The 20,256-nt window shown below is 30.5% G+C and overlaps 2 protein-coding genes across 3 annotated transcripts; one reads left to right on the top strand and one right to left on the bottom strand.

The window, feature by feature from the left end:
- The first annotated feature begins 1,486 nt into the window (after window positions 1-1,486).
- LOC111697089 (uncharacterized) lies at window positions 1,487-11,460 on the top strand. The gene is made up of 5 exons (XM_023466967.1): window positions 1,487-1,586; window positions 5,729-5,799; window positions 7,074-7,210; window positions 7,462-7,525; window positions 11,048-11,460. The coding sequence occupies exons 2-5, from the start codon at window positions 5,793-5,795 to the stop codon at window positions 11,167-11,169; spliced, it is 330 nt and encodes a 109-aa protein (XP_023322735.1). The 5' UTR covers window positions 1,487-1,586; window positions 5,729-5,792; the 3' UTR covers window positions 11,170-11,460.
- Window positions 11,461-12,900: 1,440 nt separating this feature from the next.
- Window positions 12,901-17,294, bottom strand: LOC111697091 (ring-infected erythrocyte surface antigen). Of its 2 annotated transcripts, none has more exons than XM_023466968.1 (3): window positions 17,201-17,294; window positions 14,004-14,726; window positions 12,901-13,144 (listed from the first exon to the last, which is right to left on the bottom strand). In XM_023466968.1, the coding sequence occupies exons 2-3, from the start codon at window positions 14,700-14,702 to the stop codon at window positions 12,962-12,964; spliced, it is 882 nt and encodes a 293-aa protein (XP_023322736.1). In that variant the 5' UTR covers window positions 14,703-14,726; window positions 17,201-17,294; the 3' UTR covers window positions 12,901-12,961. The 2 variants fall into 2 exon arrangements, with proteins under 2 accessions (XP_023322736.1, XP_023322737.1); XM_023466969.1 differs by having other exon boundaries at window positions 14,004-14,718; window positions 17,201-17,284.
- Between the last annotated feature and the right edge of the window lie 2,962 nt (window positions 17,295-20,256).

The following is a 20,256-nucleotide window of genomic DNA, read 5'->3' as shown; positions in this document are numbered from 1 at the left end:
TTTTATTTCTTATTTCTACTACAGAGACCAAAAAATGAAATTTATTTTTAAGTTATGGCTGAAAATGCTTTTTATCTTTTTTTCAAGTTTTAACGAGTTTTCTGGTCTTGGGCTACTCTTCTTAGGTTAATTTAGAATTTTTCTGAAATTCAAATTTTAAAGAAATGAAAGACACAACTTTTAAAATTATTTTAATAATTGTAGTGATTTGAAAATGATATATACTTGCGAATTTGTAAATCAAGATATCTTCAAGATAAATTAAAATTTACATAATGTTTGTAGAAATTATTCTCATATCAGGAAAAATCTAAGAGGAAACCGAAAAAATCATATTTCATTTTTTCACTGTTGTACACTAATATATAAGTTTCAAGATTAAATATATTTGATAAAAAAGTGGAAAAAATTCATATTTTTCCCTACTATGAAAAATAAGGTTTAATTTTAGTTTTCCTAGATAAAAATTCATTTTTTATATTTAATAAACTTGTGTCACTTGTGTCCTTTAAATACCGTTAATCAAAATTCTACTTTTAAAATCTAGGAACGTCGTTAGATAACTTAAACAAATTGACATCCATAACATATTTAAAGGATTGTGAATAAAAAAAAATAATTTGGAAGATATCGCCGTGTTCTTCTATCTTGGACAGTGATAAATTCTCACAATTTTTTCAATTGTTTCTGTAGCGAGAAATCACTTTATAAAGAACCCTTCTTGAAAATAATTCCAATTGTTTTAAAAATAAATTCATTCTAGATTAGACAAAGCTTTTAAAAATAGGTTTCGCTTAAAATAATTAATGCTTAATTTAAGCATAAAGGCCTGGCTTGGAAACAATGAATTCTTTATGAAAGATTTATAAATAGAACGGGCTAAAACTACTTGGCTTACGCTACAAAAACGTCTTTAAAATATTTCTGCAAGCAGAGATTTTGCAATATGTTTTATAATGTTTTTGTGATACATTAAAATCAATAAAATATTTTGTTCAATTTTACTCATTTTTTACATTTAATATATGTATATTGAGGCAGAATTTAAAGAATTTGAGCGGCGGTACGGCTCAAATATGGTTGGTTCCACTTGAAATTGTATTAAATTTTTCAAGATTTCCGCCGGCGCTCAATTGAAACCGGTTTTTGGGGGATTTGAGACGAGGCTTAAATTCATTAAATTCGGACACTGATAAATGTTAAAAATGGCAAGGATGCACATTGTTGATGTTTATACTGTAACGTATTTATATTTATCATATTTACATATATATTTTTAAACCAAAGGAATTAAATCTTTTCCACAAACTCAAATATTCAAATCCCTATATCTTTGCAACCTGATGGTGTAAACCTTTAATATTTCAAATTTGATTTGACAGAATTCACATTTTGAAATGTCTAAGGTCTATACATTGGGATGCATAGATATTGGGATTAGAAAATCAGAGTTTGAGTCAAAAACTCAATTTCTTTTTTCAGAACTTTAACTGGGTTCTTGAGAAGGTTCAGGTTAGGGTTGGTCCTTCTCCGGGTAGGGTTTAGAACTACACGGTCCCTGGTACTCCGTACTTAAATATTATCAGGTAAATCCAGGGCCCATCAAGATATGTTAATGTTATCAGGAAGTTCCAGGACCTCCGAATTTAAAGAGATAATAGGAGGATATCCAGGGTAAAATATATCTTTGCTATTGAAGAAATATTAAAGATCAAGGAAAATGCTTTCTTAGAAATTGAATTTACATTCATTTTTGGATTCTATTGAATTCACATTCATTTTTAGTTTCTATTTCATATTCTAACCCAACTATAAGAAACTAAATAATTAAATAGAATAAATTCGTTTTTGGTACGTTTTGAACTTTTTAAAGGTTCCACAAAATCTAAAGAAATTTGCAACTTTCAAAACTATTTATTCTAAGCATTTGTGTACACTATACCAAATATTGAACCGGAGAGAAAATAAATTCAATGAAGGAACCAGAAACGAACCAGAAACGAACCATAACAAACTGGTTACTTTGGTTCATTTTCCCAAAAATATAAGTTTTCAATTCTCACAAGATAAAAATATTGTAAAAAAGAAAACTTTAACAGAATACATTTTTGAAATTTTAGAAGTTTTTCAAAAGTTCTTTAAAAACGATCGAAACCGATTAAGATGCATAATGTGACTAACAGTCCCCCTGTCTGGGCTTTAGATTTAAAAACAAGTTTTCCATAAAAATACTGTTTTCCTAAATGTAAAACTGTTTTGTCTAATCTAAAATTAATTGTATTCCTGGTATCTCTAGGTGCCAATAAACCAGGAAAGGTTCGGCTGCTTATCCAACAGATTTGGCAACGGCCAACTCTTTTTTTTAGATTCTATTTCATATTCTAACCCATCTATAAGAAACTAAATAATTAAATAGAGAACTATTCGTTTTTGGTACGTTTTGGACTTTTTAAAGGTTCCACACAATCTAAATAAATGTGCAACTTTCAAAACTATTTATTCTAAGCATTTGCTTACACTATGCCAAATATTGACCCGGAGAGAAAATAAATTCAATAAACGAACCAGAAACGAACCAGAAACGAACCAGAAACGAACCTTAACAAACATGGTTACTTTGGTTCATTTTCCCAAAAATATAAGTTTTCAATTCTCATAAGATAAAAATATTGCAAAGGTGAATAGAAGCAAACTTTAACAGAATATATTTTTGAAATTTTAGAAGTGTCATCAAAAGTTCTCTAAACCCGATCGAAACCGATTAAGATGCATGATGTTACTAACAGTCCCCCTGTCTGAGCTATAGATTTAAAAACAAGTTTTCCATAAAAATGCTGTTTTCCTAAATGTAAAACTGTTTTGTCTAATCTAAAATTAATTGTATTCCTGGTATCTCTAGGTGCCAATAAACCAGGAAAGGTTCGTCTGCTTATCCAACAGATTTGGCAACGGCCAACTCTTATCCTTGCTTTTACCGGTCTAGGATTCTTTTTTTTCTTTTTTTTCTATTTAATGCTCTGCCTTATTATATTTTCTGTAAATTTGATACACGTCTGCCAGCCTTGATTAAGAAATTAAAGAAATATGATCTTTGATTTTGTGATTTTTTTCTTTTTTTCTTTGTATTTTTGAGGTTTTAATTTCCTATGATATTGTAATTTATTTTTGCTACAATGTAACAATGTTTCATCTTATTTGTGCTGTATGTCTCTATCAATTTCTGCGGACCTTTAAATTTCTGAAATCTGCCAGTTTCGTATGTTCTTTTTTGCATGTTTTTTATTCTCAAGTTCCATTTTAATTTCCTTTAAGTTGTAGTTCCGTTTATCCTGATTCATCAATTTCTGAGCTATCTTATTTCTCTGATTTTCAAATTTATGATTTCCATAGGAATTGACTCTTTGTCACAAACTCTGATTTTCTAATACCTATATCTTTGCAATCCAATTTCGTAGACGTTAGATATTTCAAACTATGAATTCTGTTAGATCAAATAGCCTAAGTTTGAAATATCAAGGGTTTCCACCATTAGGTTGCCAAGATATAAGGATTAGAAAATTTGAGTTTGTGGCAAAAACTCAATTCCTTTCTGGGATAATTTCAACTTCTGTGGTCTTGGAATTATCCTTTTTTCAATTTCTGCCCTATGAACTCAACTTTTCTAATCATTATATCTTTGCAACATGATGATGAAAAAGTTTTGTATTTCAATCAGATTATTTTCTCTCACAGAATTCATAGTTTGAAATATCCAAGGTCTACGACGTTGGGTCCCAAAGATATAGGGATTAGAAAATTAAAGTTTGTGGAAAAGACTCCGTTCCTTTCTAAGCTTTTTATATTTTCGATTTTTAAATTTGTGATATCGGGAATTTTCTGAGCTTTGTATCCTATGTATTTCTATTCTATTTTTAACTTCCTTGATCTTTGTATTCTGTGTCCTATGAACTTCTGAGCTATTTAAGTTTTTGATATTCAAGTTTGTGATATTTTGCATGTCTGGACGTTGCCAGCTATGTATTCTGCATTCTATGAATATATGTCTGAGCTATCTAAGTTTTTGATATTTGACTTTGTGATATCTTGGATGTCTTGATTCTATATCTAAAGATTTATTGTTTAAAAGAATCCTCGTCTGTCAAGTTTCTTCTGTTATCTGCTCTCAACTAATAAATTATTCTGGAACCAACAACAATAATAATAATAAAATATTTATTGTAAAACAAATAGTACATTGGTGGAAGATATATATCATGAAACTAACTGTTATTGCCCGGGTTTGAAATATAATGGGTTCATATTTCCATAATTATTCAGTGTATACTTTGGCCAGCGTTTAGAATTTTAGCAGATATTATAGAAAGATGCAATTCTGCTAAATCTATTTATTTAATATGTATCTATTTGAAAGTTGAGACTCGAAACCGTCCAAAAAATCTATGCTGCTGGTTTAGAATTTTTTTTTGGACGCAATGGCAAGTCTTATTAATTTTCTCATTAAAAATCCTTTAAAATATGTGAAATTTGTTGCTTCATTAAATTCCGGAATGAAAATGTAAGAAGATGTGTTGAATTAATGAATGAAAATGTAAGATGTGTTGTATTATTGAAAGATGATGTAAAATAAGTTTTATTAAAATTTAATATGTGTTCTATGAAAATGTAGGATGTGTTATAGTGAATGAAAATGTAGGATGTGTTGTGTTGTATGAAAATGTAGGATGTGTTGTATTGAATGAAAATGTAGGATGTGTTGTACTGAATGAAAATGTAGGATGTGTTGTACTGAATGAAAATGTAGGATGTGTTATTGTGAATGAAAATGTAGGATGTGTTGTAGTGATTGAAAATGTAGAATGTGTTGTAGTGATTGAAAATGTAGGATGTGTTGTGTTGTATGAAAATGTAGGATGTGCGTAGTGAATGAAAATGTAGGATGTGTTGTACTGAATGAAAATGTAGGATGTGTTGTACTGAATGAAAATGTAGGATGTGTTTTACTGAATGAAAATGTAGGATGTGTTGTATTGTAGTGAATGAAAATGTTGGATATGTTTTACTGAATGAAAATGTAGGATGTGTTTTACTGAATGCAAATGTAGGATGTGTTGTACTGAATGAAAATGTAGGATGTGTTGTACTGAATGAAAATGTAGGATGTGTTGTAGTGAATGAAAATGTAGGATGTGTTTTACTGAATGCAAATGTAGGATGTGTTGTACTGAATGAAAATGTAGGATATGTTGTAGTGAATGAAAATGTATAGCTGGGAAGTTTGGCCAATTTACCAGATGTTTTAGAAAAGAAAATACTCGTAGTATTTAAACCCTCAAAGATAAAAAGAAAACCAATGTTTACATTTTCTGTCTAAAAATAATAAATGCTGGAAATAATCTCATAAATTTAAGAAATAAAACAGATTCAAAACTTATAGATTTGTAAAGCCCTTGAAATATGGAGGAATAAACATCGATGCGGATATTTAAAAAAAAAAATTTTTTTAACCCTTTTAAATTTTCATGCTTAACCATTAGTTTGGGGTCTCAAAATGCGTTGATTTTTATAGAGAGCCACTCAATAACATGTTTTATATCATTTATATTCAGAATAATGGCTTTAAAAAAAAATATCATTGCTTACACAGTTGCCAAACAATTTTTTCCTAACAGTTTATAAAAATGATTTTAAAAAATTGACTTTAATGGAAACTAAGAATTTTTATTTTTAGAATGTTCTCGACTGTAGAAGGGATAAGGGTTGATTAACTGCACTTACCTACAAACAACAACATCATGTCACGTATGTATTTATTTCCGGCTCATAATAATAATAATAACGATTGTTTTATACTTTTTACTTTTTTCTTTTCTTTCTATGCCCATCGGAGAAATGCCCATATCTATAACTATGCCCGGACACAAACTTTATAACTATTTTATTATCTATGTGTTCTTAGTTCTAGCAAAGCTAGGTTTACAAATTGTATTACAAAAAAGTTTATTTCTAAAATAGTTTTATTTAGATTCTTTTACCATGTTTTTTGAATTCAAAGCGCACAGAGCAATTTTTTATTTAAGCACAATGATAGTAATAACTGTGGATCCTAAACAGTATTGTGCTCTATCACTCTCAATTTTGGCAAAAGCAATTATCTAGATATTTTTTGATTTGAAGAAAAAGTAAATAATTTTTTTTTTACATAAGAAAATTTGTCTTAAATGCAGTGGGTCTGGTATACAAAATAGTGGCCGTTTGATGTTTAACAAAATAAATCTTAAATAGCCTATACATCTTTGTTATTTAATCTACAGATCTAAAACTTTTAAATTAGATAAAGGGATTTTTCAGGAAAAAAACTTAAATTTTAACATATTTCACACCTTTTTTGCCACTTTTCAATTTTTTTGATTGCGAAACAATCACCTTAAAATATGCTAAATATTTTTTGCGGGTTTTAAATATCAAGCAAAAAGAAGCAATTTTGCTTTAGTAAAATAAATTAGTGAAGCCGAATCCAGATCAAATGAACTAGATTCTAATTTTGTCGGAGAGCTTAGTTTTTGCCACTAACTCAAAATTTCTAATCCCTATATCTTTGCAACCTAATAGTAAAAAATCTTTGCTTTTTAAACTTAAATTATTTGATCTAACAAAATGCATAGTTTGAAATATCAAAGGTCCACGGTATTGGGTTGCAAAGATATAGGGATTAAAAGACTTGAGTTTGAGGCAAAAACTCAGCTCTTTTGCGAACTTTCTAGTTTGAGATTTACCTCTGCAATATAATATATTATCAACCTTTTTATAAACTTTCAATCCATCATAATTCATTCTGCTACACACAGTTTCAGAAACCATACACGTCAACAAATATATATCATCAAATACATTTAGATATTTAGATATTTAGATATTTAGATATTTAGATATTAAGTTTCTAAAAATATAAATGTTCTTGATATATCCAGTTCAGAATTTGAATATCAAATACATAATGATTTATCTTTTGCAAGGGTTGGTGAAAGTAGCATTTTAACCTGATACTTTTGCTACATTAAACACTTTATAAATAGGAATCCTTCTGCTATTGCTACTGCTGGGCGTGGTTGGTAAAAGTAGCAGTTTAACCTGTTACTATTGCTACAACTGTCTTGTATTTGAACCAGCAAGCCAGGCCAAGGCTTGTTCTCCTCTCGAGACTAAATGCATTGTAAGTTTTAATTCTTTTTAAAATTTTTTTTTGTAAATTTCTATTCTCTTATGATTTAGTCGCAAAGTTATACAAAATAAATGCTTTACGTGAAAAAAAATTGATGTCATATGTTTGAGTTAATTGCTAAAAGACTATACTCTGGTCAATTATCTCTCTGACACACTCCATGAACTGAAAGTTTGCATAAAAATAAGTTGACAGACTTTTAAAGATCGTTTCTAATTAGAATTGTTTTTATTTTTTATTAGAAAATTGATTTACCAACTGGCAATGTGAACCGACTTTGCGCCACCGAGGAAACTTGCGATAAAGGTAAAAAATTATTTATCAAAAAAGAAATTATAAAATTAAAAATAAACAAACACTGAGAATCTGAGTTATCACTCGGCCCAGGGGAAAAACTATTTTTTCTCCGGCCATAAAGTATTTTTTATGTACTCAGTACTTTCTCAAGGTTTGGCATTCATTTTCCCTAAAACATCAATAATGGTTTCTCCGATATTTTGGAAACAGAATTGTTGCCATCAGATGATTAGATTGAAAAAAGGAACCATGCAATATGTATAAATATATGTATGTCTGTCATACTTTGCACACTCCTCTATAAAAGAAGAACGTGGATTTAACGGTTCTGTCAATATTTCAGAAAGCTGTGACTTTTGATCACAATATGACCCATTATACATAATATTTTATCCATTTTTCTTAAATACTTTTTTGTCTGCATATATATTTTAAATGAAAAAGTATAACATAAACAAATCTGAAGTTTAAAGTTTATTGAATTCTAGACCAAAACACGTTTGATTTCAAATAAATGAAACCGAATGCTTCTTACCCTGGTTAGTCCGGGGTGGAAGTATAAGGTTAAGTTTTTGCGACATTACTGTTACGGCTTTGTGACCTCATGGCCTTTCTAGTTTTGATTTTAAGTATATTGAGGAAAAAAATACATGAGTCTTTGCCACAAACTCCGATTTTCTAATCGCTATATCTTCACAACACAAAGTCGCAGACCTTAGATATTATAAACTATGAATTCTGTTAAATCAAATAGTCCAAGTTTGAAATATCAAAGGTTGGAAAGATATAGGGATTATAAAATTCGACATTGTGACAAATACTCAATTCATTTGTTTTGTAAGATAAAAGAAAATCAGAACATTATTTTTCTTTTCAATTATCTCTTCAGAAAATTTTTGGTTTTTTTAATTCATTTTTATTTAATTAAAAGAGGATTGTTTGGTTTCTTTTTGTGGTATAAATGGGGAAAAGAAATGTTTTAATGAGAATTCTACAAGGATAAGAGATCTAACAATATACAATGAGCAACAAACAAAGTAATTTTCTGAAAAAGTAATTGCTTTGCCACAAGCATGGGATAAAAACTTTAAAGGGAGAATCACAATAATCGTTTTCATGGAATTGTAAATTTGGGTTGAACATAATTTTCTCAGAATCTAAATATCTTTTATCTGATCAACCCATTAATTCATTCATTAATCAGGCATTTTTAAATTAAATAAAAATCTTCACTTTTAATTACCAAGACACATATGTTTTAAATGTTATATTTGTTATGTATAAAGTAGTAATAGTAGTAACCTGGAATGTTTCAAGTGAAAGCCTAAGAGCAAGGTTGAAAATTACATTATTTTGTCGTATTTACCAGAATGGTCAATACGATTTATGTATAAACTGGACTGTCTGTGCTGTGTAATCATATTAATATATATATATATATATTATAAATGCATAAACATATATATATATGTACATCTCTGTATTAGGGGAGTGGTAAGGGATCTAGTCTTGACAGTAAATACATTAGGGTTTACTAATGTAAAGTAGATAAAGGTAGGGTTAGGTAATCTTCCGTTAACAAACTGATTTTAGGTAAATTAACGAATACTTTGGTCAGCAATGGAACCCAAGTTTTATATTAAAAACGTCATAATCAACTCTAATATATAACAGTAAAAGAACGTTTGTGAAACTATTAAAGTGAATTCTTTAAAAAATTTAAACTTTATTTCTAACCACAAAGTTTTTTTTACTCACAGGAGAAGTTATGAGGTCGCAATATCGTACAATAAGTTTCCTATATCTTGATTGTGAAAGTTATGTTAATCAAAATCCATCAAGAAACATAATAAGCGTAAGATACATTTCACATCGAAATATTCTAAACTTATTAAAAAGCAAAAAATGTGGAAAATTCGTTCGAAAGTAAAGATCCGCACTTGTTGATCAAAGTTAACTTTTCAGTTCTACGGGTTCCCCCATTTCGCGAACATTCCCTTTAGATTAATAGTTTTTTCTTCATTATACGTTTTCTAATTCTTTATTTTGTGGGCGGACCGAGGGTATCTTTATTATATAATATTAATACATTATGTTTATCCTTATTCGATATACATCTTTCTATCTATCTATCTATTTATCAATAAATCTTCAGATTTGAGTATTGTTAATAATCATATATTTTATCTATCTATCAATCCATCTATCTATCTATCTATCTATCTATCAATCTATCTATTTCCTATATTAGATTGATCAGATTATATCAATCAACTCTCCGCCTCTCCTAAAGTGAATATATATAAATATAAATATAAATATGCATACAAATATGTTTCGATTATGTTTTACTTTTATTTCTATCCTTAAATTTTGAGAAGAAAATTTCCTATGAACCTTGTTAAAACCTACAAAAAACACTTTAAAAATTTACTTTTGATTCTGTAATTAGGCGAACACTCCCTTTAAACTAGAAAAATGTCAGCAATCTTGATACTTTGAGATCACAAGAATTCAAAGCTTCGGGTTTAAAAGATTAAGGACGTTAACATTCGAAACCTTTTTTATCGATTAAACATAAAGTTTTTGACTTTGTGGGTTTTACGTATTGAACATCAAATTGAGCATCGTTACTGGATTTTGGATGAGATATCAAAATATGACAAAGTTAATTTTCCGGACATACAGATATCTAGCAGGGGTGTACGAGAGTATTTGAAAAAGTATTGATACATTTTTTAACTATGTAAATTATTCGATGATGTACACACTTCCATATTACAAGTGTTATTAAAGTATTTATGTGTGCTCGCGTAGGGGGGGGGGGCTGGGGGCTTGTCCCCCAACGTACGCCCCTGATAACTAGTTATTTTTGCATGCCCTTTTGGCGTTTGAAGAGAATTTTGGAAACGTTTAAACTTACAAAAAATATTCCAAATCTTTAAATCTGAAAATTGCCATGTGAACTTTTTCGAAAGTTTCTTCATCACTATCATGATTAACATAGATAGTTTCTTCAAATTAAATTGGCGCGATAGAAAATGATGTCTTTTATGCTTTTAATTAAAAAAGAAGATTGTAAAAATGGGAATTTTTTATCATTTTGCATTTGCAAGATAATTGAAGACTATAAAATTAGAGTATTTTTTAAATAACACTTTAAGGAAGGAAAGACCACGGAGCAAAAAGTTTGACGAATAAAACTTGCATAAACCCTTCACCAAGAAAAAACTATCAGAAATTTGTGTGTTTGTCTCAGTTTGGAGGATTAGAAATGATGTCGTCTTCCGAATTCAATTATTTTGTTATAAATGAAGAAAAAATATAATTTTTGCTGAGCTCGGTGCTACTTAATTGCTTTGTGGAAGAGAAGGGGTAGAGATTATCCCCCCCCCCCGGTAAAAATTTAATTTACATTCATTTCAATCGAATCCCCCCCACCCCCTTTAAACTCTTCAGTAACGCCCATGGCTTACTTTTATTTTAAAAACCTTAATTTTACCATTTATCTAGATATATTTTTGTTTTCAGGAACTGGAGACAAGAATTCAGCTGATATGTCCTGCTGCTCTACTGACAACTGTAATTTTGCTCCAAGAGCAAATATTCCCATTGCTCTTCTCTTTCTTCTAGTTGTACTACCATATTCATAAATGCAGGGTTATCCCTTATCCTATACTCCCATTCCTTAAACCTTTTATTAATGATTTAATCCTTTGGTTTTCTTATTTTATTGATTCTAATGTTTTCTAACTCAACTATAATCCATCTTCTTCCTGGATTGTTTACCTCTTCAGTTAAAGGAATTGATTCTTTGCCACAAACTCAGATTTTCTAGTCTCTATATTTGTGCGACCCAATGACAGAGGCCTTAGATATTTCAAACCATTCATTTGTTAGATTAAATAATCTAGGTTGAAATATCAACGGTGTATACTACCAGGTTGCAAAGGTATAGGGATTAGAAAACATAAGTTTGTGACAAAGACTCAATTCCTTCTTCAAATTTTAAAAACCCCCCCCCCCCCCCCCTCCACTTTTGATTCCTTATCCTTTACCCCTAGCCCTGCCAACGCAATGGAATATGGAAATTATAAATTTTGATCTTTCTCTAGAATTGTAAGTTTACGTCTTAATTATTCATAATAATAGCTTTTAATGAACTGTTCGATACGATATAGGTGTTCTAAGGGTCATGGATCTTATGTATTTATTAATAAAATATTTAAACTGTAAACATACCTTTGTTTAGGACACAATTGTTAGATGAAATCATAATAATTGTTCGAAATATGGAACTCACTGAATGCATTTCCAAATTAGGAAGAAGAAAGTAATTTTTTCGGTAGTTTAAAATTTCGAAGAAAATGTTAGGGGTTTGTAACAGTGCTTTATAGTAATAGGATAAGAATAGAAAAAGAATTAATAAATTAATAGAAAAAGAGTTGGAGAAGAATAGGAGAAGAAGAATAAGAGAAGAATAGGAGAAGAATAGGAGAAGAATAGGAGAAGAATAGGAGAAGAATAAGAGAAGAATAGGAGAAGAATAGGAGAAGAATAGGAGAAGAAATAGATAAGAATAAGAGACGAATAAGAGAAGAATAGGAGAAGAATAGGAGAAGACATGGAGAAGAATAGGAGGAGAATAAGAGAAGACTAGGAGAAGAATAGGAAAAGAATAAGAGAAGAAGAATAGGAAAAGAATAAGAGAAGAAGAATAGGAGAAGAATAGGAGAATAATAAGAGAAGAATAAGAGAAGAATATAAGTAGACTAGGAGAAGAATAGGAAAGAATTGAGAAAACGAAAAAAATCATTGTTTAGTGCTGATACACTATATATTTTGTATTTCCCTGTCTATCATCCTCAACTTTATGTAAAGTCGTTCAGTTTCTTTTTGCTCCACTTAAAAATATTTTTTATATCTTATCCTTAAGTTAAAAAACTGAATATGTTCAAATCGGACAGAATAATGATTTTTTACCCTTTTCAACTTCCAAGGGAACTTTTTAAACTTTGTTTATATTTAATTCTACTATATGTCCTGCTGGATAAACAATATGACTGGTATTCTATAGAAGAATGTGATACTAGAAAGGGTGTATCATGAAAAATAATCTTTTTGTATAATCTGAGTATTGTTCCACGCACCTCTGACCCTTCAGTAAAAGTAAATTCAACCTGAAGTCAGACCATGTCAACCTTGTTGCACTGGCTAGTCCTATTGAGTGTCTGCTTGATTTATCCAATGTCCGAGCGATACAGTACAAACTGAGACCGGAAAGGTTGACCAGGCTCGGAAATTCAAATGTACTACAGCTGCCCGTGGTTCACCTACCTCCCATATTGATCATTGTTATGGCATAATGCCGTAAACTGTTCATAAATATTTGAGAAAAGTAATATTTGTCGAAATGTATTCTATCACTATATTTAGATTACAACTTTACAAGGCGCCACAAAATTCTTCACATGGTTCAAATGCCATGGTTAAATCTGGCTTGGGAGTCGGTTTTGTTTTGTGTTTTGGCTTATGTTTAGATTGATTAGATTTTTTATGTTTAGTTGAGCGTTTCCGGGTTTCGTCTGTGTAGTCATGTCCTGCTAGCCCCACAACACTCTCTCCAACCTGCAATATAAACATTAAAATCTGAGTTACTGAATTCAAAAGTTCTCAACTCTGACCAGAAGTCAGAAATGTTGTGTTGTGTATCTCAGGATCAAGCATTGATCTCCATCTTAGGCAGATAAAACCTACGGATTGATTTAATTCCCCTTTGATATCCCGTGGTGGTGGTGGTATGGATATATATAGGATTAGGCATTGATCTTCGATTTCAAAAATGCCTGCGTTGATGTCGAGATCAAGCATTCTAGATGAACAATATCCAAACAATACCTCAGGTATTTTAAAATCATGGTTATCTCTGGAAGTATTATACTCTTTGGATAACTATGTATTAAAATTTAAACTTAAAACACGCAAACTATCACATTAGTAGAAGTTTATATGGATAGTCATAGCTTTAACCATCATTAATAAAACTAAAGAGTGGATGATAGGGGTGGTTTACTTTTTACTGTGACGTATCAGGAAAGCTTTGTAAACAATAACAAAGGAATTCTTTATGTTTACAATAAAACTAGTTTCAGAGCTGTCCAATAGAGATTCGTAAACATTTATATTTCTTTTACTTTTTGACTAAAATAAACATTTAAAGATCTATTATTTCTTGGTTTCTGTAAACATATATAGTTCTATTACTTTTTGACTCAAGTAACGATATTTAGTTCTATTACTTCTTGGTTTAAGTAAACATTATAGTTCTTTTACTTTTTGACTCAAGTAAACATTTATAGTTCTATCACTTTTTGACTCAAGTAAACATTTATAGTTCTATTAATCAAAAAGTGAACGGTCCCTTTAAGTAAACATTTATAGTTCTCAAATAAACATGTAAACATAAATTGAGAAAACCATATCTTACCAGACTTTGTTCTACATTTTCGAATTCACCTTCTTCAGCATTTTCTTCATCTTTAACTTTTTCTTCCTCTATGACGTCTTCATCATCTTCTTCTTTCTTTTCATCATCTTCTTTCTTTTCATTATCATCTTTCTCTTCATCATCTTCTTTCTCTTCATCATCTTCTTTATCTTCATAATCTTCTTTCTTTTCATCATCTTTTTTCCCTTTACTATCTTCTTTCTCTTCATTGCCTCCATAATCTTCTTCCTCAGCTTCTTCAACATCTTCAACATCTTCAGAATCTTCAAGGTCTACATTTTCTTTTTCATTCTTAACTTCATTCTTTGATAACACATTTTCAGTGATTGTTTTCGTCGCATTCTGCTGTACTTTCGAGGCCTCTGATTCTACTTCATTTCCTGTTTTATTCACATCTGCACTTCCTGAGGCTTTGAATTCATGTCCAAAATCAAGACGATTTCCACCAGAATTCTTCTCTAATGCGTCACTGATATTTTCAGCACTAGTGATATTAAATACATCAGCACTTTCCTCAGGATCGTCAACAAGCAGGAGTTTAAACCCTCCTTCCTTCTGCATAATATAATGAGGAACTGGATTTGAAGTTCCTGGTCCCACAATCAGCAGCAGAAGTAAAGGTATCTGCATCAGAACAGCTGGGGACTGGGTACCAGGCACCATACCATAGCCTGACATCAGGAAGCACCAACAGTTTTAACATTGTATGCAGGGATTTTAAAAAGATAATCTTAAATCAAACTAGTTTAATTTATGTTTAGCTTCTAGAGTTGATTTTTTCTAAATAAAAAAAGTTAATCAGATCTGGGAACTTTAGAATTGGATACCCTTAATCCTGATTGCTTAAAGGGACAGTAAAGGAAAAATGAAAGGGGGTATAGGCTGAAAGCTAATCACTTTAGCTCTTGATCGCGACCCACGAAAGTTTTATCTGATGTTCCTGTCTCGAGAAATTGATATAAAACTGTGTTAAAATTATACGAAAATTCATATATGTAAAATTTTGAAAATCTGAAACTTAAATCACGTGACCAGAACTATCACCAATGGCAGAGCAGTATACTGGTCACGTGTCTCCGCCTGTATCACGTGACCACTTTACTGCACTGTTATTGGTGGAATTTCTGGTCAAGTAATACGGACGTAAAAATAATATTATGAATGAAATCTATTGAAAATAGAAATAACAAATATAAAAGTAAACCTAATTTACAATTAGCTTTCTCTGGGATATCATCGTTTTCAGATTGGTTGCTTATTTGCTGAATATGATCTGTTTAAACCGACTACTTTTATACAAAATTGTATATATTAACTTTCGTTTATATATGACACAGTTTTATATCAATTTCTCGAGACAGGAACATCAGAGATGACTTTCATGGGTCGCGATCAAGAGCTAAAGTGATTAGCTTTCAGCCTATACCCCCTTTCATTTTTCCTTTACTGTCCCTTTAATCTGAATATGCAATGTGAACACTTTTACTTTCCTGCTTAATTTTATCTTTTTTCGTTCTTATTAAATATCTCTACCAGATTTCAACCAATGCATGAGAGCTCCCTCATTAAATGACGCGCAAAAGTTCAAATTTCCCGGATTCTCATTGGCTGTTCGGGATTCTGCATACACCACTCTAATGGTTAATTATATACACTTTTTTGGATACAAACTATGGATGAAATTAATCTTGAGATTAATAAAAAGAGGAGATCAAGCATTTATATCAATATCCACAATTATAAAGTTGTCAGCTCAAAGCAATCTATCGTTTATTCTATGATTATTTTTGACAGGTTGAAAATGAATCTTGAAAAAAATTTGAAATTAACTTAAAGCCATATTTTTCAACATAAATAGTAATAGCATCTATATATAAATTTGGTTTGTCTGTCTGTCTGTCTGTTTGTTTGTATGCAATAAACGTCAAAACGGCTGAACCGATCGGGCCCAAATTTTTTGTGGGACATCACGTGACCTCAGGGAAGGTTTATGAAAGATAAAAATTTAAGAAAATGTGTTTTAAAGGTTTTCAATTTTGTAAAAAAAATTAAATTCTTGAAATTTTTTTAATGTAAACGTACAAAAAGAACAATTTAAATAGAAGATGGGCGCTAAGCGCCCTAAAGGCCTTGTATACTATACTTTCTTAGTTGCCAATAGATTTTTATTTTCAGTTCAACTAGATAAAATCCCATCTCTTATCTGAAACAGTAGTTTATGAAGTTAAATTGGTTTTGCAATGTCTATATTTCTACATTCAACTTTCTATAGGTATATCTAAGCAAACCATAATATCTTATTATAAAGTATCTGTACACGTAATTTTAGGAGATTAATAGAGTCTCAGCTTCGATCCCAATTACCAATTATAAGCGTTTTCGTGTAAGAATTCATTTTTTACGGAAAAGAAACAGGATTTCTCAGTCATCCTTGATCAGACAAAGGTTTAAAGGGTACAGCGGACCTGCCTCTTGATAAAAGTTGTGCACTTGAAATTATGTCAACAGTTCTATTAAAATTTTCATTTCATTTAATTTTAAAAGAATAAAATGTTCATTTTTGAAGAAAGTGCTTAAGACATAGCAGAACAGTACAGTACGATAAAGTACAGTACATTACGATACACTATAGTACAGTACGATAAAGTACAGGATATTACGATACACTACAGTACAGTAAGAAAAGTACAGAACATTACGATACACTATAGTACAGTACGTTTAAGTACAGGACATTACGATACACTACAGTACAGTACGATAAAGTACAGGACATTACGATACACTACAGTACAGTACGATAAAGTACAGGGCATTACGATACACTTCAGTACAGTACATCAAAAACTTAATTTCAAGTGACCCTCCATGCAAGGTTGCCAATATCCCTATTTTCAACGGTACCCTTTGTCTGATCAAGATATAAATTAGATATTTTTGTTTATTTAAACCGTTTATGTTCATTTGTGGTTTCTCTGAAAAATTAACTTGCGCATTTCTTACTTATAAGAAACAATGGAGAAATTCACAGAGATAAACCCTTTTCGAGTTAGAATTTTTTGGATTAAATTAATGTCTCAGGAGTACAGTTGTAAATCGGGCATTGCTATATTTGCATGGAGAATCACAATTATGCTTACAGTCAATCTAATTCCTGAAAAAGTGTTATATGTTACCTTGTTTTTATTCTCTAGTTCTATTCCTAATTAACATACTTCAGCTGATTTTAACTTTCACTACAGGAGTATAGGACACAAGTCACTAGATCTAGGCATATATAGACCGATACGTCAATTAACATGATTTTTAAATTTTATAAACTTCTGGATAAAATTTGATTCTTTCATTATGGTATAAACATACTTTTATAAGCGTGATTTACATATTTTGAAACATGTTTCATAATTTTTTATTATTTTTAAAAATTTATTATTATAAATACTGTTTAAAAATTGTCTTGTAGTTTAGATTGATATAACGTAATAAATACCTAAAATACTATGAACAAAATCAAAATATTAAAAATAATGTTTTATTCTTTTTTGTTGTGTATTTTTAGAAATAATGTAACAAAACTCATTTTTTGCTTACTTTAAAAAAAATGAAGTTGAAATCGTTTATGGAATCATTTATTCTCAGAAAAAGTGTAAAATGACGTGCTTTTTTACCTAATCCTCTACCACAACCACCTGAACCTCTACCACAACTACCTAAACCTCTACCACAACTACTTAAACCTCTACCACAACTACCTAATCCTCTACCACAACCACCTGAACCTCTACCACAACTACCTAAACCTCTACCACAACGACCTAAACCTCTACCACAACTACCTAAATTCTACTACAACTACCTAAACCTCTACCACAACTAACTAAACCTCTACCGCAACTACCTAAACCAGTTTTCAAACAAATCAAGAAATCAGCTGTAACTGTAACAGCCAAACTTCCTGTAAATAGAAGACTTCGGTTCTTTTATTACGTTCTATGTATAATGTATATTTATCTATGTATTTTTATTAAATGAATAATATTTTTATTTATAAACTTTTTGCTTTTGCTTTAATCGAGTAGAATATAGAGTATAGTTTTTCAGAGCACAATTCATTTATTTAAAGGTCAGATTTAATTAATAACAAGAAGTATTTCAACTTTACTTGATGTTTTTAACCTTTCTTTAGCTTAGAGTATATTAGAACTAGCTATACCAGGTTCTGCTATTTCTAACTGATCTTTGATTTCAACCTTAAGTCTCAATATTAACTTTATAATGGTTTGTAAATTTGTTGAAATAATAAAATGCAGGTTTTAGAATTCTATCTAATTTTTCTTGGTACAAATGTGTTTACAAGGTACTGTTATTGGACATTCCATTAAAATTACATCTTGATTCTGATAGTGCAAAGTTGTTAAATACGGAACAACACTTCATTGTGTTGTTAATTATGTCTTGAGTTCATGTATCAAGTTTACATTCTGATAGTGCAAAGTTGTTAAATAGTGAATAACACTTCATTGTGTTGTTAATTACGTCCTGAGTTCATGTATCAAGTTTACATTCTGATAGTGCAAAGTTCTTAAATAGTGAACAACACGTTATTGTGTTGTTAATTACGTCTTGAGTTCATGTATCAAGTTTACATTCTGATAGTGCACAGTTGTTAAATAGTGAACAACACTTCATTGTGTTGTTAATTACGTCTTGAGTTCATGTATCAAGTTTACATTCTGATAGTGCAAAGTTGTTAAATAGTAAACAACACTTCATTGTGTTGTTAATGCATAAGGAATCTAGCCATCATCATAAAGGAATTAGGTCTTTGCTACAAACTCGGAATATCTAATCCTTATATCTTTTCAACTGAACGTTTTAGACTTTAGCTATTTAAAACTTCAGATTGCCAAGATATACGGATTAGAACATTTGAGTTTGTGATAACGCCTCATTCCTTTATAATTTGAAATATTTTAACAAATACAGAGTTGCCCATTAAAGGTGATACTTTAAAGACGACATTTTGAATGTTAATACTGTTCATATTCTTTATATTCATGGTCTTCTGCAGCTTTAAACATCTTACTTTCTTTTCTTTATCATTAAACAAGTCATTCAAATACTACATTCAATGCAGAATACTTAATCTAAAATTTGGATCGTCCTATTTGAGAAGTTTGAAGTCGTCTTTACAGTCTCATCCTATATAGTGGATAAACCAGATTTTATGCAACCGATACACTTGATTAAAACAATAATTATACTGAGTGCCCGCTTTACGTTGGATTGTACAGGGTGTCCCAATAAACATGGGAATTCAGTGACTAATTTGATATCGTCTTTTNGTCACCCACTTGTAGATTGTAGAAGACATGTCACCCACTTGTAGATTGTATAACCCATGTCACCAACTTGTAGATTGTACAAACCATGTCACTCACTTGTAGATTGTAGAAGCCATGTCACCAACTTGTAGATTGTACAAACCATGTCACTCACTTGTAGATTGTAGAACCCATGTCACCAACTTGTAGATTGTAGAAGCCATGTCACCCACTTGTAAATTGTAGAAGACATGTCACCCACTTGTAGATTGTACAAACCATGTCACTCACTTGTAAATTGTTGAACCCATGTCACCAACTTGTAGATTGTAGAAGCCATGTCACCCACTTGTAAATTGTAGAAGACATGTCACTCACTTGTAGATTGTAGAAGCCATGTCACTCACTTGTAAATTGTAGAACCCATGTCACCAACTTGTAGATTGTAGAAGCCATGTCACCCACTTGTAAATTGTAGAAGACATGTCACTCACTTGTAGATTGTAGAAGCCATGTCACTCACTTGTAAATTGTAGAACCCATGTCACCAACTTGTAGATTGTAGAACCCTTGTCACCCACATGTCACCTTGCCACGAAATTCTCAAGTTTATTGGGACACCCTGTATGTATATTATATATAAGATATATAGTTATTTTTACTCATGATGAGAAGTTGGTTAAGTTGAGGTGGGAAATATAGCCCCTTTAATACAATAAAAACAGCCATTGATAATGATTATACAAAATGATTTTCGCAAAAAGGTTTACAAAATTACTTTCAAAACATGGGCATATGTACAATCTGCTTTTATTGGTTTTCAGAAGAATATAAAGAGGTGTGTTAAAGCAGATATTTAGTTTGACTTATAGAAAAGTATGCAATATGCATGTTCCGGATGGATACCT

The sequence above is a fragment of the Eurytemora carolleeae genome, unplaced genomic scaffold, assembly GCF_000591075.1.
Source record: "Eurytemora carolleeae unplaced genomic scaffold, Eaff_2.0 scaffold208, whole genome shotgun sequence".
Lineage (NCBI taxonomy): Eukaryota > Metazoa > Arthropoda > Copepoda > Calanoida > Temoridae > Eurytemora > Eurytemora carolleeae.
Note: the sequence above shows the minus strand (reverse complement) of the source record. Positions and strands in the feature narration are given on the sequence as shown.

What these genes read in the sequence shown, in the direction of transcription:
- LOC111697089 (XM_023466967.1), top strand. An exon ending in CTCTCGAGACTAAATGCATT is followed by an intron (nt 7,211 to 7,461) that starts GTAAGTTTTAAT and finishes ATTTTTTATTAG; the next exon opens with AAAATTGATTTACCAACTGG. An exon ending in CGAGGAAACTTGCGATAAAG is followed by an intron (nt 7,526 to 11,047) that starts GTAAAAAATTAT and finishes TTTTGTTTTCAG; the next exon opens with GAACTGGAGACAAGAATTCA.
- LOC111697091 (XM_023466968.1), bottom strand. Translation starts at nt 14,702, where the DNA reads ATGTCAGGCTATGGTATGGTGCCTGGTACCCAGTCCCCAGCTGTTCTG. An exon ending in AAAATGTAGAACAAAGTCTG is followed by an intron (nt 13,145 to 14,003) that starts GTAAGATATGGT and finishes TTTATATTGCAG; the next exon opens with GTTGGAGAGAGTGTTGTGGG.